Raw genomic sequence first — 14,905 nt, forward strand, 5'->3', positions numbered from 1 at the left:
TAAAAATGTGAGAGTCTCATTGGGATCAGTTTATTAGGAGGATCACTCAAAATGACTCTGTTGGGAGTATACCAGAGCATCTCTCAGAACTCAAGCCCAAGAAGCAGAGCTGGTCCTTACTAGAAATTGATAAGCCATTTTGAAACCAAGGTAGCTATGCAAGTTCATTGATTTATGCATTAATTTTCTTTCCTTTCTGACCATATGGTCTCTCATTTCAGCTTCTCTTTACATAGCTTCTTTATTTATTATGAAATATTTAAGTGTCTACTATGCACCATGCACTGTTCACAGCAGGGGACACAGGTCTTTGCTAAAATGGAGCCTATATTTTAGTGGTAAATAGAAATAACAAACAGATAACTATATCAGGTGAAGACGGGTTCTGTGAAGAAAAACAAAACAGGGTAATGGGCATAGAGGGTGATGTCGGCAGCGAAGCCACTATTTTTTTTAATAAAATGGTCAGGGAAATCCTCTCTGAAGAGATGCATGTCATTCAAGAGTTGAGGGATGATGAAGGAATGAGCCATACACATATCCAGTTGGTAGTATCCTGGTGAATTAAAGCCACTTACCAGACACCACTGGGAAAGGGGACTGTGAGATTTTAGTGGGAGAGTATAATTTGGATACCAAGCCTGAGGCATAATATTAAGTAACCTTGGAGAGGATAGTTTACCATCAGCAGGGTGGTGGCACTTACCATATTTGAGCCTGAACTGGCTCCATATGGACACAAGGATTCATCGCTCTCTCGCTCAGTTTCCTCAGTAGACTATTTTCTTTTCAAGGTCTGTACCTATGGCCCGAAAGGGTCTCCCCAAGGTATCAGCTTTCAAGCTGATAAGACTTTAAGGGTCCACAGCTCTTAGCTAACTGACTCAGTCTCCCCTTGTCCCAATCCTTGGCTTCCCAAAGAGATGATCTGATTGGCCAGGTTCAGCTATCGGATAGGAGCCTCTGGATCAGAAGAGGGTAACCCCAGGGCTGAAACAGAGGTAGACCCAAGCATGGCACTTTGGGAGAAATGGCAGCAAACAGAGTGGGGAGACTTATGTGGACACAGCAACAGTTGAGGCTGAAGACAGGGGCAGGGGACAGGCTATAGAGAGCCTTGAATGCATTCCTGAGGAAGCCTGAATTTTTCCTGAGTGTGATGGCACAAGGGCCCTTTAAAGATTTTAATCAGGTGTGAAAGGATTGTGAGAGATAGTACCTGCCTCAGGGAGTGAGGAACTTCAAAGCCATGCACTGGTCCTTCTAACCAAGGTATAAGCAAGGCAGAGTAGAATGTCAGGCTTCCAGTTGAAAATGATTGAAATATTTTATTTTCGTTTGACACTGCTTCTGTTTCCAAGCATCAGACTTAACTTTAAAATTTGTCCTGAATTATAAGAATAATAAGAATAAGCATTGAAACTCTCAGTGAAAGGGCAGCCAACATACATTTCCAGGGAGAAATTGTTCAATTGTTCGTGTTTATTACTTCCAAATGGGAACAGCTCCAGGTTCATAATGCTGATTTTGTTACATTGCTTTCTCTGAACTGTGGTTCAGATGAGTGCATAAATATTTGGTTTAATATTTCTTTGGGAACCATAAAAATCTGAACTGATGGAAGGGAGAGGAGCAGAGCAATGGCAAGGAAGGAAAGTTTGGCAAGTTAGTAAGAGATTAAGTGTGTATATTTCAATAGTGCCCAAGGGCATGATTAATTTATTTTCCTTTTAGATGGCAGAAAGCTTGTGGAAACCTTCAAATTACGCCATTACTATGGCAAAGCTCAGAGGATGTGAGAAGATAAAGATGTTCCTGCCAGGAATTTGATGTACAGAGGGAATGGGTGACTCATTGGATACATATAAATCTGGGAATCGAGACTCAGAAGTCCCTAATCTTGGCTCTGCCACTGACACGGGCCTGAGATGAACATCTTTGCTTCCAGTCTTCATGGGGTGGGCTTGTCACCAGGAGTTCAGACTGGGAGCACTTTCTTTTTTTTTTTTTGGTTTGCTGAGGAAGAGTTGCCCTGAGCTAACATCTGTTGCCAGTCTTCCTTTTTGTTTGAGGAAGATCAGCCCTGAGCTAACATCTGTGCCAATCTTCCTCTACTTTGTATGTGGGTCGCCGCCACAGCATGGGTGCTGACGAGTGGCGTAGTTCTGCAGCCCAAACCAAACCTGGGCCACTGAAGCAGAATGCACCAAACTTAACCACTAGGCCATGGGGCTGGCCCCTGGGAGCTTTCAACCGTGCCAGATTCCGAAACTTTGTTAATTCTACTCCTGGGGCACTCCTCCCCAAGGCAGCCTGTGTTGATCAGTTGGCCATATGGAGTAGGGGTTAAGGCCGTGGGCTCTGGATATTTGGATTCTAATCGAAAGTCATTATCTACCAGACTTTGACAAGATTTGTGGATTGGTTTCTTCCTCTGTAAAGTGGAGATTAATATGGGTACCTACCCCACAGAGTTGTTCTAAGGATTAAATGAACTAATGTATATAAAACGCTTAAAATAGTGTGTGGCACAGAGCTAGAGTTCAATAAGTGGTAACCTCTGTCATCATCATCATCTTCATCATCATCATTTAATAGTTATAAAAAGAAGAATTGCCTTACATTATTGAGCATGTTTATGTACTTAAGCACTTCATTATCTCTCAGATCATTTACTTACCATAATCTTTTTAAGATAGGCATTATTTCTGCCATTTTGCAGAGGATGGGAAGGAGGCTCAGAGAGGCTACATGACCCCCATTAAATCCACACTGGTTGAAGTTTCTGAGCTGCAAACCCTGTTCTCCTAAGTACTCTATGCATTAGTCAGGATAAGTTAGGCTCTGCTTTGTTGACAGGCAACTCCAAATTTCAGTTGATCGAAGCAACAAAGGTTTAATTAAGCTCCATGTCCATTGAGGGTTAGATGGGGGCTCTGCTCCTTGTCATCGTTCGTTCTTTCTTTGGGATCTAGGTTGATGAAGTCACCATTATTTGGAACATAGCTGGTCATCATGGAGAAAGCAAAAAGTACCTGGCTAAGCACATCATAGCTCTTAAGGCTTTTGATCGGAATTAGCTGAAGTGATACACGTTACTTTCACTCACCGTTCATCAGCTAAAGCAAATCTTATGGCCACAACCAACTTCAAATGGCCAGGGAAGTATAGGTTGACTGTGTGCCTGGAAGGAGAGGACCCAGAGTATTTAGGGACAGTCTCAGTGACTACTCCCCACTACCATAAATCTGATTCATAGATAGAAGAGACAGCAGGTATAGAAGATCTAGAGTTTTCACCAGACATTTCAGGGACCATCTTGATTTTTGGTAAAGCAAGAGGCAAAGTCAAGGCACCCAGTGAGCAGGAGAGTGAAACTCACAGCCTGCATTTAGAAACCAGAAATTCATGAAGTGACACATAAGGATCCCCAGGTATTCTCTTGGGCAATAAAGAGATGCACAAGTGTGATACCAATGGGCAATGATTTGACTTTGGGCCCAGACAAGTCAAGCACAATGACTGAATGACCCAAAGATGACTTCCTCTTTCTCTATCTGCTGTAGCATCTTTCAGCACATCTCCCATGTTGTGTGATGTGGACTTCATAGAGTGTATTGAACCGTGAGCCCTTGAGGACTGTGAGTACTCTGGAACTCAAATGGTCAATAAGTATTTTGAATGGAAGAAAAGAAGGTAGAGGGAGATAATATGTTAGAGGAAATTGTGCTCAAGAAGGAAACATCGTATTAAACGTCATGGGAGAGAAACTGACCATCAAGCTGGGTGAATGGTGGTATCAGTTTGGTGTATATTATCAACAAATATAAACTGAATTCCTGCTGTGACCACAGGATTGTGCCAATTACATATTTATATATGTGGAATCATGCAATATTTGTCCTTTTGTCACTGGCTTACTTTCACTGACCGTAACATCCTCAAGGTTCATCCGTGTTGTAGCAGGTGTCAGAATGTCCTTCATTTTAAGGCTGAGTGATAGTCCATTGTATGGATATACCACATTTTGTCTATCCATTCATCCATTGTTAGACACTTGGGTTGCGTCCACTTTTTGGCTATTATGAATAATGATGCAGAATATCCACTCTTTCTATGTGTCGATGGATCACTTAGTAAAGATGATATTGCACTTGGCGACTAATAAATTTTTTAAAATACTCAAAAATAGAAATTTCATAAGCCACATTATTATATGATAAATTGGAAATAAATAATTAAAACATTGTAAATACTTGGAAATTGAGAAATACTCTCGTAAAAATAAAATTCTACAGCCTAGCAAAAATAACCAAAAGATTATAAACTATAAGAAAACATACACAACACAAAAAACCCCACCAATTAACATTGAATCCTATGGAACTCAGCTTAAGCTGTGCTTAGGCATAATCTTAAACATCTTTGTTATAAAAGAAGGGAAGCAAAGCTGGCACAGTGTGCTAATAGGTGGAGGATAAGGATAGTGGATTCAGGTACCCCCCATCATGTGTTACTGGAGTTTGATTTTCCTTCCCCAGTGCACCATCCTGCCCTTAACCTTAGTAGCCTCTGTGGGACAAGGGAAACAGTTTGAAGTTGGTGGTGAACACAGCCAGCCCTAATTAGCGTGAGAACCATTGGTCTATGTGGTGGGTCTCCAGCTATCATCCTTCAGCGGATGGCCAGGGCATTGGTTCAGTGTTTCTACACCGGGGCATCTGGACTCTTGGCACTGGGTTTTCCTGATTCCCCATGTTAATTTATGACCTACTGGTTGACCGGCATAGGGTGAGAGGCAGGCTTCTGGGCTGTAACAGCTGCCCAGATTGCTGAATGGCCAAGTGTCTGCAAGTTCAAAGTCATGGCAAAGACTAAACCACAGCTGAGAATTAATTAATGCTTCCAGATCACCTTAGAGACCAATCTAATGGTAAAACGAATGCCTTCTAATAACTACAGGTGAGGGCAACAGTGGAGTTTTCTATTTAACATGGAATAGAAAACACCTTCTAAATGAGCATGTACATCAAGCTCCAATCATTACTCTTAAATGTTTAGAAAAGTTATGTTTTTACCATGTAAGTAAGTAATATAGTCTCCTTTTATGAAACCAAAAATATTCTAAGGGTTAAGGAAAAAAATATTGCTCCCCTTTCCCCCAAAGACCTATATTGTTCTCATGTGATATATTCCCTTTGGTAGTTTTTAGGGGAGGAGTCTAATTATTTTGTAGTTTTTCATCCTTTTGATCATATTTCATGTATATGTATAGTCCTTTATCCTTCGAAAATAAGTGTCTCCTGACTTTCTACATAGGGGAGAATTAGAGGCATCCATTTTGTTGGAAATGACGGGGAAGAAGCCTTAGGGCATTTGCGTGGGAGCTGCTTTGCAGAGCAAGCACAGGACAGTCTTCACACAAGGGGACTCTTGCAGATTATAAGGACGGGGAAGATTCCAAGTCCCTTCCTGACTCCTAGGCATTACCACTGCCTGGGAAGTTAACTTTGGGATTTTGTAAGAAAAGAAATGAAAAGGTACTGATGTTGCACAGGTAAAGTGACTGCATTTTCAAAAAAAAAAAAAAAAAACAGGTTTATACAACAGACCTTATTTTTATTTTTAATTTATGAGTTTATGAAGCATTTTATGAACATATAAAAACATGCATATAAAGTTGCACTTCTTCACTCAAAGCCTTAATCAAGTCTCTTCTGTGTTCCAAACCCGGGCAATGTTAACGGGAATAAGAAATAAATAGCCCAGAGACAATTACCACCACCAACAGAGAGGCCATCTGCTCTGTGCTGTAATAGACCTCTCTGGTGAGCAGGGCTAAGCCCAGATGACGAGGTTCAGTCTCCGTGGAGCGGCGCAGGAGAAGGGGTCAGGAGAAGCTCCAGTGAGTGGACGATCCCTGGTGCCGAGTCCAGGAAGACGAGGAGAGGTCTCCAGCAGACACGATGGGGGATGGGAGTCCAGGTGACATAGGTCTGGAGAAAGTGGGCAAAGGTCAGAAGGTCTATAGTTCTTGCTTGGTTGTGGCAAAAGGCAGAATTGGAGAAGCAGGCGCATCAATAGAGGAGGGCCCCCAGGAATTTACCCTGGGAACAATAGCGAGCCACTGCAAGTTTTAATCTAGGAACTGTCTTGGTCAGATTTGGCTTTACATTTTAGAAGGACCATTCTGGTTGCAATTAGGACAGGAGGGTAAAAGAGAGAAATTAGAAACACGGAGGCTGGTTAGGAGACTAGTGTAACATCATTTACTTATTCAGTATGTAAATATTTATTGCAAACTTATGGTGTATCACACACTGTTCTAGGCCCTGAGAACAGAACAGGCAAAAATCTGTAGTGGCGATCTGAGTGAAAGTACAGATACTGGGGATCAGCAGAGGGTAGGGCTAGAAGCTCTTACAGTAATGATGACATACAGAAAACCTGGTGACTATATCATTTTGATATATATGAAATACATTTCCATAGGAAAAAACCCCTGATATTAGTGCAATTAAGGACAAATCTGAACCCATGGGTAGGCACCAGAATGGACCAATAAAAACCACTCTGTGGGGTTCTGGATTGGATTTTGCATCAGAAAAAGGATAAAAGTAGAAAAACTGATGAAATCTGAATACATAAAATCTGGAGGTTAGTAAGTTAATAGCCATGCATCAATGTTAAGTTCTCAGTTGTGACCAATATTCCATGGTTATGTAAGATGTTAACCTTAGGGGAAATTGGATGTAAGGTACATGGGAACTCTGTACTATCTTGGCAATGTTTTCGTAAATGCAAAATTATTCCCCTCCAGAAGTTTATATACATACATACATATATATATATATAAAATCTCCCAACCACATTGAATAGAAAAAATGTAGAATAGTTTAGACAGAATGATCCTATTTATGTAAAAACACTCAAACCTGCTATATATTCTATGAATACATATGTACATGTGTAAATTCATAGAATACCTTAAAAACACATACAACCTGGTGTCATTGGTTACTTGCAGCAGAGCATAGAGATAGAACAGGACTTAGAAAGGGGATTCACAGAGGCCGTGGCTTTGTCCAGAATGTGCCACATTCTGTAAGATGTATGCAGCAAGAATGCTCTTTGAAACTCAGATCAAGCCGTCACCGGCTGCTCCAGACCTCGGTATTTCCTGCCCCTCCCTGGGGGCAGAGGGCTCTGGTCCCAGCTGTGCCATGACACCAACACAGGTGGCATGCTGGCCACCACCACTGGCTATCTGGGAAGTGACTCTACCCAGGTATGCAGCAAGACTCCTGTGTGCTCTTTACCTGCCCTTCCCAGGGTGTCGGCATGCGGGGTCCAAGTTCCTTCTCATCATCAGCTATTTTTTCCATTCCAACTCAGAGGATAAGGAAAAAGAAATCCCACTGTGAAAAGAAGTGTTGAATTACAAAGAATAATAGGAAAGAACAGCTAATCGTGAAGCCCTGCTATGGGCTATAATGGGTGTCACAGCTGCTGCAGGAGCAGGATTTGTTCTAGCCAGGAGTGTGCTGGATTTCTTAAGTTCCATCACAGGAAACAACAACAAAAGGACCACAGCCCGGGGGGCCACAGCCGTGGAGTAGCAGCTGGACAATTTTCAGGAGTTTAACGTAATATAATAAGGTCATCTGGAAACCCATTGGACTTGCGTGGAATGGCTTTGATGCGTGACTGAGGGCCTCCTTGGGTTTGTAGCCATTGCACATCTCCCCAGCTCAGTGGGGCTGGAGTGGGCCCGGTACCTCTGAAACCCCACCCAGCGAGCACGAAGCCGGAGAGGTGGTGGGTGACTGCTGAGTCTGAATGGAGCTCAGGCTCTGGGCTTTTCCCTGGAGAGCGACCCCCACTCCCGCTTCCTCCTCAGGCTCCTCCAAGCCCTGGGGTGCCTTTGACGCAGGTAAAGATGTAGGTCTTGGAGAAACACCAACTCTGCTTCCCTGATATTCTAGAAACACGCTTTTAAAAGTGTTCCTAATGGTGTTATATGTTTAAAATAGATCTAGGTGGAAGGTAACAAAGAGACTCAGCCTTTTTTCAACAGAAGGCTCCCAACGGTAGCGGTGGAAACCAGCACCAGTTATAATGAGCATGGATGGTGCTGATATCTGTATAAATCAGTGGTCCTCAAACTTGAGTGTGCATCAGAATCATCCAGGGGGTTTGTTAAAGCACAGATTGCGAAGACCCAACCCCATAGCTTCGGATTCGGAGGTCTGGGTGGGGCCTGAGGATCTGCATTTCTAATGAGTTCCCAAGTGATGCCCAAGCTGGTCTAGGGAACCACATCTCCTCATTCTAGGAGCTTCTCTATAAGGAAGGCACTGTGCCTGATGTGGCTATGGACACTCCTTCAAAGTGGACACAGGTCTGAGGCCCAGGAGGCAGGTTCAACAGATACATTAAAAGCAAGACCTTTAAAAACAAAATTATTGAGAGAAAGAGAGAGAGAAGACTATGCAGCACTAAGCAGAGGTGCTCACAGCAGGGACTAGCTCCTTCCCTAAGGAATAAGTCATTTAAATCTAGCAGCCGGCACTAATTAAATGGGGTCCTCTCTCCAAGACCTTGCTTCAGTGAGGTCGAGTGGCTCAAGCTCTCCGGGAAAGAGCAAAGAAACGACCCAGACCTCGACAGCTGGAGGAAAAGGCACTCTGGGAGAATTTCTGAGTCTAGAATTCAGCTTTCCATACTGATTGGCAGGTGGAGAAATGGGAGGATGGCAATGGTCAACCCAAGAGGGCTTTCAGGGCCATCTCCTACTGTGTTTCTTCCAGAAGGTCCGGGGTTCTGTGCTACCAACCCTTTCTGAGCAGTGAAGGATCAAGAAGGGAGATCAGAGCACAGAAGGCTTCTTTGGCAGGTCCTCACCAGTGAGCCGTGTCTGGTAGACAGATGGGGTCAGAAGTCCATTCTTGGGAAGCAGGATAGCTCCATAGCTCTTGTAGGTTTCCCATGTTCATTTCTCATTCAATATGCTTCTAGGTTAATATGGCCTTTTGTAGAGGACTTGCCTATCTTGGGTGTGCTTAGGGGAGCAAGAGGAAGAGGTTTTAGTCCATGTTTGGGTGGAAATGGTCAGAGGGGGAGGAGAGTGACAGTAAACGTGGAGGTGACAAAGAGCAGCATTTGCTCAGCTGCCCCTTCCCACAGTATCTGCTTCCAGAACACTTCTCTTCTCAAACCAGAGACGTTTGTGAGTTCTGTTTTTTAAAAGGAAATTTCTTCCCTTAGAAAGGGATTTTTTATATTAAAAGCTAAGATGCTTTTTTATGCCTGAAAGTGTCAGTCTTACCCATTAACAACAAAGGCACAATTTTGTTATGATTATTACTATTATCATTGCAATCATTAGCTATGATTTATGGAGCCCCTTCTATGTGCTGAGAACTGTCCTTTCACACACTATCTCATTAAACCCTCAGCAACCCTGGGGAATAAGTGGTGTGATCCTCATTTTACAGATGAGGAAATTGAGAGCCAAAAGGAGAAAGTATCGTGTTCAGGGTCACACGGCTGACCATTGGCCAGGCTAGGACAGGAACAGTGTTGTCTGAACGGTGGTCCTCCTGACTAAACAGGTATTGGCTTTGGTTCCTGCTGTATGCCAGATACGGTGCCAGCCCCTGGGGTCCAGTGGTGAGCCCGACATGCTGAGGCTGTTGCCCTCATGGAGCTTCCAAGCAGAAGGGGTGGGTCAGGGGAGAATGTCAGTTGGATTAAAAAGTCAAGCAGTGACTAAAAATTCTTTTCTTCAGAAGATGTTGCATACCTTATTTTTAGTCTTGCTTTAGATGATATTTTCTATCTTAAAAATGCAAACAGAGGTAATTGGTGTTTAATCAAAACTCTCACTGTATTTTAATAAAGGACATTTTAGATGAGAAAAAACTAAACTGCCATCTTGAACTCTATCGTGCTCTTACTGATTATGGCGGAGGAACCTTGTCATGAGGCTCATGATGCCTTAGGCACCACTGCCACCTGGTGGCACCCATCAGAATTGCAGGCTTGGTGGTGACAGAAATGGCCCCCAGGAGAGGCTGATTCCATCAGGAGAAGGCACATTTCCTGTCCTGGCCACCTAAACCCTCCAGGCGTGGTTGATGGTGTTCCAACAGATGCCTGCTCATTTGTAAATTGGTTGCAGCTGGATCAGTATCCGCTTTCTTTTAGCTTTCTGTTTTGAATGTCTAACGTGTTCATGAGCTTTAAATTGTTGTTATAATCGAATTAATGTTCACAGATATTGATGATAAAGTGACACTAAATATAGATGAATACTTGGGCAAACTCTAGAACAAACTTATGCAAATGATAGTTCCCTCTTTAGTTGGAGACTTTCAGATGCCATAAAACAAACAAACAACATAATTTGGTCCCTAATTACCTCTTGACCTCACCTCTGCTCAAAACATGCTAAGGACTCACAGTTTTTGGAATTTTCTAGGCTCTCTCACCTGCCCGCTGCCTCTGTCTGTGCTGCCCCTCTGCCTCAAACTACCTTCCTCCATCTTTATCTTCTGTATTTAGTCTTCAAATGTCAAATCAAGACTGCCAACCTGTAGGGAATTATCTTAAAGTAAATTCAGACATGACGGTGTTGCATAGCCGTGTCTAGAGAAATGGAAGATGGGCTCTGAATCTCATCTTCATTTCTTTAATAGCTGTGACCGTGGCCAGCTTGCTTAATCTCTCTGTGTCTCAGTGGTTTCATCCATTAAGTATGAATATAATGTCTCCTGCCCCCAACATTGTTGTGAAGTTTTTAAAAAATGTGTGTAAAATGCTTCCTCAGCACTGTGACTAGTACATGGTAGAAACAATGGAGGTGGCACTGCTGATGGCTGATACATATAAATACTTAGAACCTTGATCAACGCCTGCCTAGTATAGGATTGTCGAGTAAATGTTGCTTTTCCATTGCCTATTTGGTCTTGTTTGCAGAAAAAAAGTCTGTTTCTTTGGAGTTAAAAATAATATAAATGTCCAACTTGAACTTCCTGGAGTTATTGCTCTCCTAGATCTATCACTATATAGGAATTATTTCCCACCTAGATCCAGCACCCCGGTGCTGGTGAGCTTCCCCAGCTGTAAGCTGCATAGATTTGCACACTAGGATGAAAAGTGTGAAGCAATGATGCTATTTTTGGCGATGCTGCTTTAGTCCAGTTCATCCAGCACCTTTGTGTGGGCACCTGTGATTAGTGGATTGTTCACTGAGGTATGTTTGTAATGTGCTTTCTCTGTTTTCCAGCAGAGTCTTAAATGTCGCTCTGTTTCTCTGACCAGGTAGTCGATAGTGACAGACCGGAAGGGTCCAAGTTCCGGCTCACCGGAAAAGGAGTGGACCAAGAGCCTAAAGGAATTTTCAGAATCAATGAGAACACGGGTAGCGTCTCTGTGACACGGACCTTGGACAGAGAAACGATCGCTACTTATCAAGTGAGTACTCCTCCAGTGCCCGCTCTGCGCAGAGATGTGGCTTTCAAAGACTGCTTTCTTCCCACTGAGCTCATTATTCCTGTGCTTCATCAGACCCGGGGCTGTGCGGCTTTAAGTGTGTCTCTGCGGGAGCTGAGTGGAGTTGAACCCTGACAGGGCAACAGTGGGGGTTCCTATCTCATCAACGGAGCCCCCTAGGCCTGAGTGAGACTTTGGGCACTGGAGACCAAGAAAGGGGCACCCTGCAGGAATCTTGAGGAGGTCAGAACCCTTAGGTCAGCTTTGGCTTTCCAGAAACCAGCTTGATAATCAAGAGCTGTAAAAAGCAAACCCTCCTGGACTCGATAATTCTACTTTTAGAAATCTATCCTAAGGAAATAGGGAAAAATTTAGTTCGATTCTTGTACAGTGATGTTATAGCAGGACATGGTGCCTAAAACTGAAACAATTGCTAAGTATTCAGCAATAGGGTAGTGGTTAAATTATGGCACAATTTTGCAAGGAAGTTTTCTACAACCATTTAAAATATTTTTGAAGTAGTTCTAGTTATCTGGGAGAGATTCAAGGTATCAAATGGAAGCAGACACACAAACACATATGGTATCCTCATTACAGACTGAGTGTTTGCACATATCATGATACGTGTACGCTTACGAAGAAAAATCAAAGTGTTAATGATTGTGTTTGGGTGTTATTGATTTTTTCTTTGTTTTTCTGATTTTTCTACAATGCACTTGTATTACTTTTATATGGAGAAATAAAAGATTATTTGTAAAAGGCTAGTTTCAGAAGTTGATATGCATTCAGTACACAGAGACCAGAGCGGTTGCAAACAGATACAGGGGTGAGCCCTAAATCTCATCGAGGCTCGAGGTCAGTCCTATCCCTCCTGTACCACACTCCCAAAACAGTTCCATGCTCACAGCCTGTGTTATGGACCCAAGCCTCCCAGGGTAGTAAGCTCATTCTTTGAGGAATCAGATGAAATTCCGAAACATTTTCAGGAAAAACCCTCCGTAGGATGCAGTGCACTGAGCAGGAAGCAGGCACTGTGGGAACAAGGCCCAGCCAAAACGTTTGCTTTCCATTGCCGTTGCCCATCATGTGTGCATTTTCCTGGATTGGGGTTGGGGGTGGTGGCCAATTTCTAGGGCTGGATTTGGCATCTCTGGTTTTCTTGGTCAAAACACTGCATAAGAGCATCCCAAAACCACTTCAACACCGCTAGTCTCACTCCCCAAAAATTCCGTGTTCTTTTTCTGCAGACAGGGCCTGGAGGGACATTGCATTGGCAAGTCAAGTGCTCTGGCTGGGAAATGAGTACCCTGAGTCTAGCCTCCTCGGTCACTATGAGCTGTTGACCTTGGGAAGGCCATGTAAGGGCTGGTCCTCAGGATCCCATCATAAAATGTGAATACCTCTTGCCTGCCTACCCAGCTGGATTGCTGTGAGTTTCAAGTGAGGAGAGGACAGTGTGAGGGCGTTGAGGGCGTTAAAGTGCTGGACAAATATCAGTAGTTGCAGGAAGGTATTCTCATGCTGAGCAATGTGCTCAAGTGCCCCAGGTCCTGGGAGGATGAGGGTGCCTCTAAGCCTCCTTCTCAGAAGCTTTGCCAAAGGGCAGCTGCTGTAGGCATCCACAGGTGTACCATCTGTCAGGGAATGCCAAAGGGTGAGCAGTGTGTCGTCATCATACACCCAAGGAGGAATCCAGTTATTGTAGAAACTGAATGCTGGCATCTTCAGAAATTCCCAGGTCCAGCTGGCCTTGACGGTAACCAGAGGTCACCTGGTTGGTGTCCAGCTGCTGCAGGAAAAGCCGGTAGCAAACCATGGGTAGATGCCCTCTTCCCTTTCCACACCTATCATGGGAATATGCATTAATTTTCAGATACAAGGAACTAAGAATACAATAAATTTCATAATTTCATATCATAGTGATGAAGATCAAGAGCTGTGGGGTTGGAAAAATCACGATTCAAATCTCAGCACTGCTATTTACCGAACTGTGTGACCTTGGGCAACCCACTTACCCTCTCTGATCTTGTGATTCTCATCCATAAAGTGACAATGTACTAGTATCTCTAAGGATTGTAAAAGATGAAATTACTAGTTTTTGCTAACTAGTAACTGCTATTCAGCTAGTAAAATAGAGCCTAGTCTGTAGCTTGGAGCTCCTCATATTTTTCCTTCAAGTGAACGCATATAGTATCACAGCAGTTAAAAACATAATTTTGCATGTAGCCACACTGGCTGAATTCAAACCATGGCTGCTATGGACTAGCTGTGGGAACTTGGGCAGGGAGTCTTCCTCAACCTGCTCATCTGTAAAAGTGGGATAATTATTATAATACTGATCTCACAGGATTTTGTGAGAATTAAATGAGTTAATATGTGTCAAGCATTTAGAACAGTGCAGGAAACATAGCAAGCACTGTATAATCTTACTACATGAGTGAGAGAGATTAATGATGCTGAAGGCGGAGGAAGGTAAACAGAAACTCCAAGGCTCTGAGTCGTAACCCACTGCCTATCTCAAGCATAAACTGTCTGAGTAATCTTGGGTTCAGAGTTGCCTAACGTACTTCGCGGTATATTGACTGATTGACCAGTTCACTCATTCTACATTTGATTGAGTACTTACAGGGTGAGGGCGCCCTCCAAGGTGGTAGGGGAATAAGACACACCAGCTTCCCCGCCTGCAGGTAGCCTTCATTTTAGTGCCTCAGATTCATTTCAAAATAAACCAATTTAAATTCCTCACCATTGTGTACAGGAGACATGCCAGGAGGCTGTGCCGTGTTCACTGTCTGGCTTGGTTTAACCCAGGCCCAGGGGCACATGCTCCCAGTGGAGAGGCTGCAGCGTCTTACACAAGGCCCAGGGCTCCATCAGCCACGCTGCAGCCCGGCCCTGAGCCACTCCTCACTGGCACCAGGAGGGCCCAATTTCTATGCCACTTCCCTCCATGCCTCTCGCTCTCCAATTCTTTGTCCTGTTTTCTTCACGTCCTTGCTGAGGAAGGTCCCCTATTAGCCTGTGTTTGGTGATCCTATTTCTAGATTTAATGAGAACCGGGTTACTCTCTTGTTAATATACTTTGGGCACAAGAATGTTGCAATTCTGGTCCATTTCAAGCACCTATTTAGAAATAATTGACTGTCTTAGTTCGACAGTTAGATCCATCGTGTTCATGGCGGTTATTGTGTTTGGGAGCAATCCTGCATTTTCAAAGAACTGAATCCTCGGTCTCCAATTTCCACATTTTATTTTCCCTCTTGCAAGTTTAAAAAGCAGAGAGCATGTGAGTGAGTGGATTGCCATTATAATTACTCCAATGTTGTTGTTGCTGTTGTTTATTTTCAAGTTAAGTGCCACTCACATGCAAGTCCATGCTATTGTGCTAACATTTCCCAAATCCAACAAG

General features: G+C 43.4%; 1 protein-coding gene across 1 annotated transcript in view; it reads left to right on the top strand.

Moving 5' to 3' along the window:
• CDH13 (cadherin 13) overlaps window positions 1-14,905 on the top strand; it is a 1,007,607-nt gene that overhangs the window by 511,736 nt on the left and 480,966 nt on the right. Inside the window, exon 5 of the mRNA XM_058528362.1 lies at window positions 11,326-11,478. Within this exon, the coding sequence (XP_058384345.1) occupies window positions 11,326-11,478 (153 nt within the window). The remainder of the gene's footprint in view (window positions 1-11,325; window positions 11,479-14,905) is intronic.

The sequence above is a fragment of the Diceros bicornis genome, chromosome 32 (genome assembly GCF_020826845.1).
Source record: "Diceros bicornis minor isolate mBicDic1 chromosome 32, mDicBic1.mat.cur, whole genome shotgun sequence".
Classification (NCBI taxonomy): domain Eukaryota; kingdom Metazoa; phylum Chordata; class Mammalia; order Perissodactyla; family Rhinocerotidae; genus Diceros; species Diceros bicornis.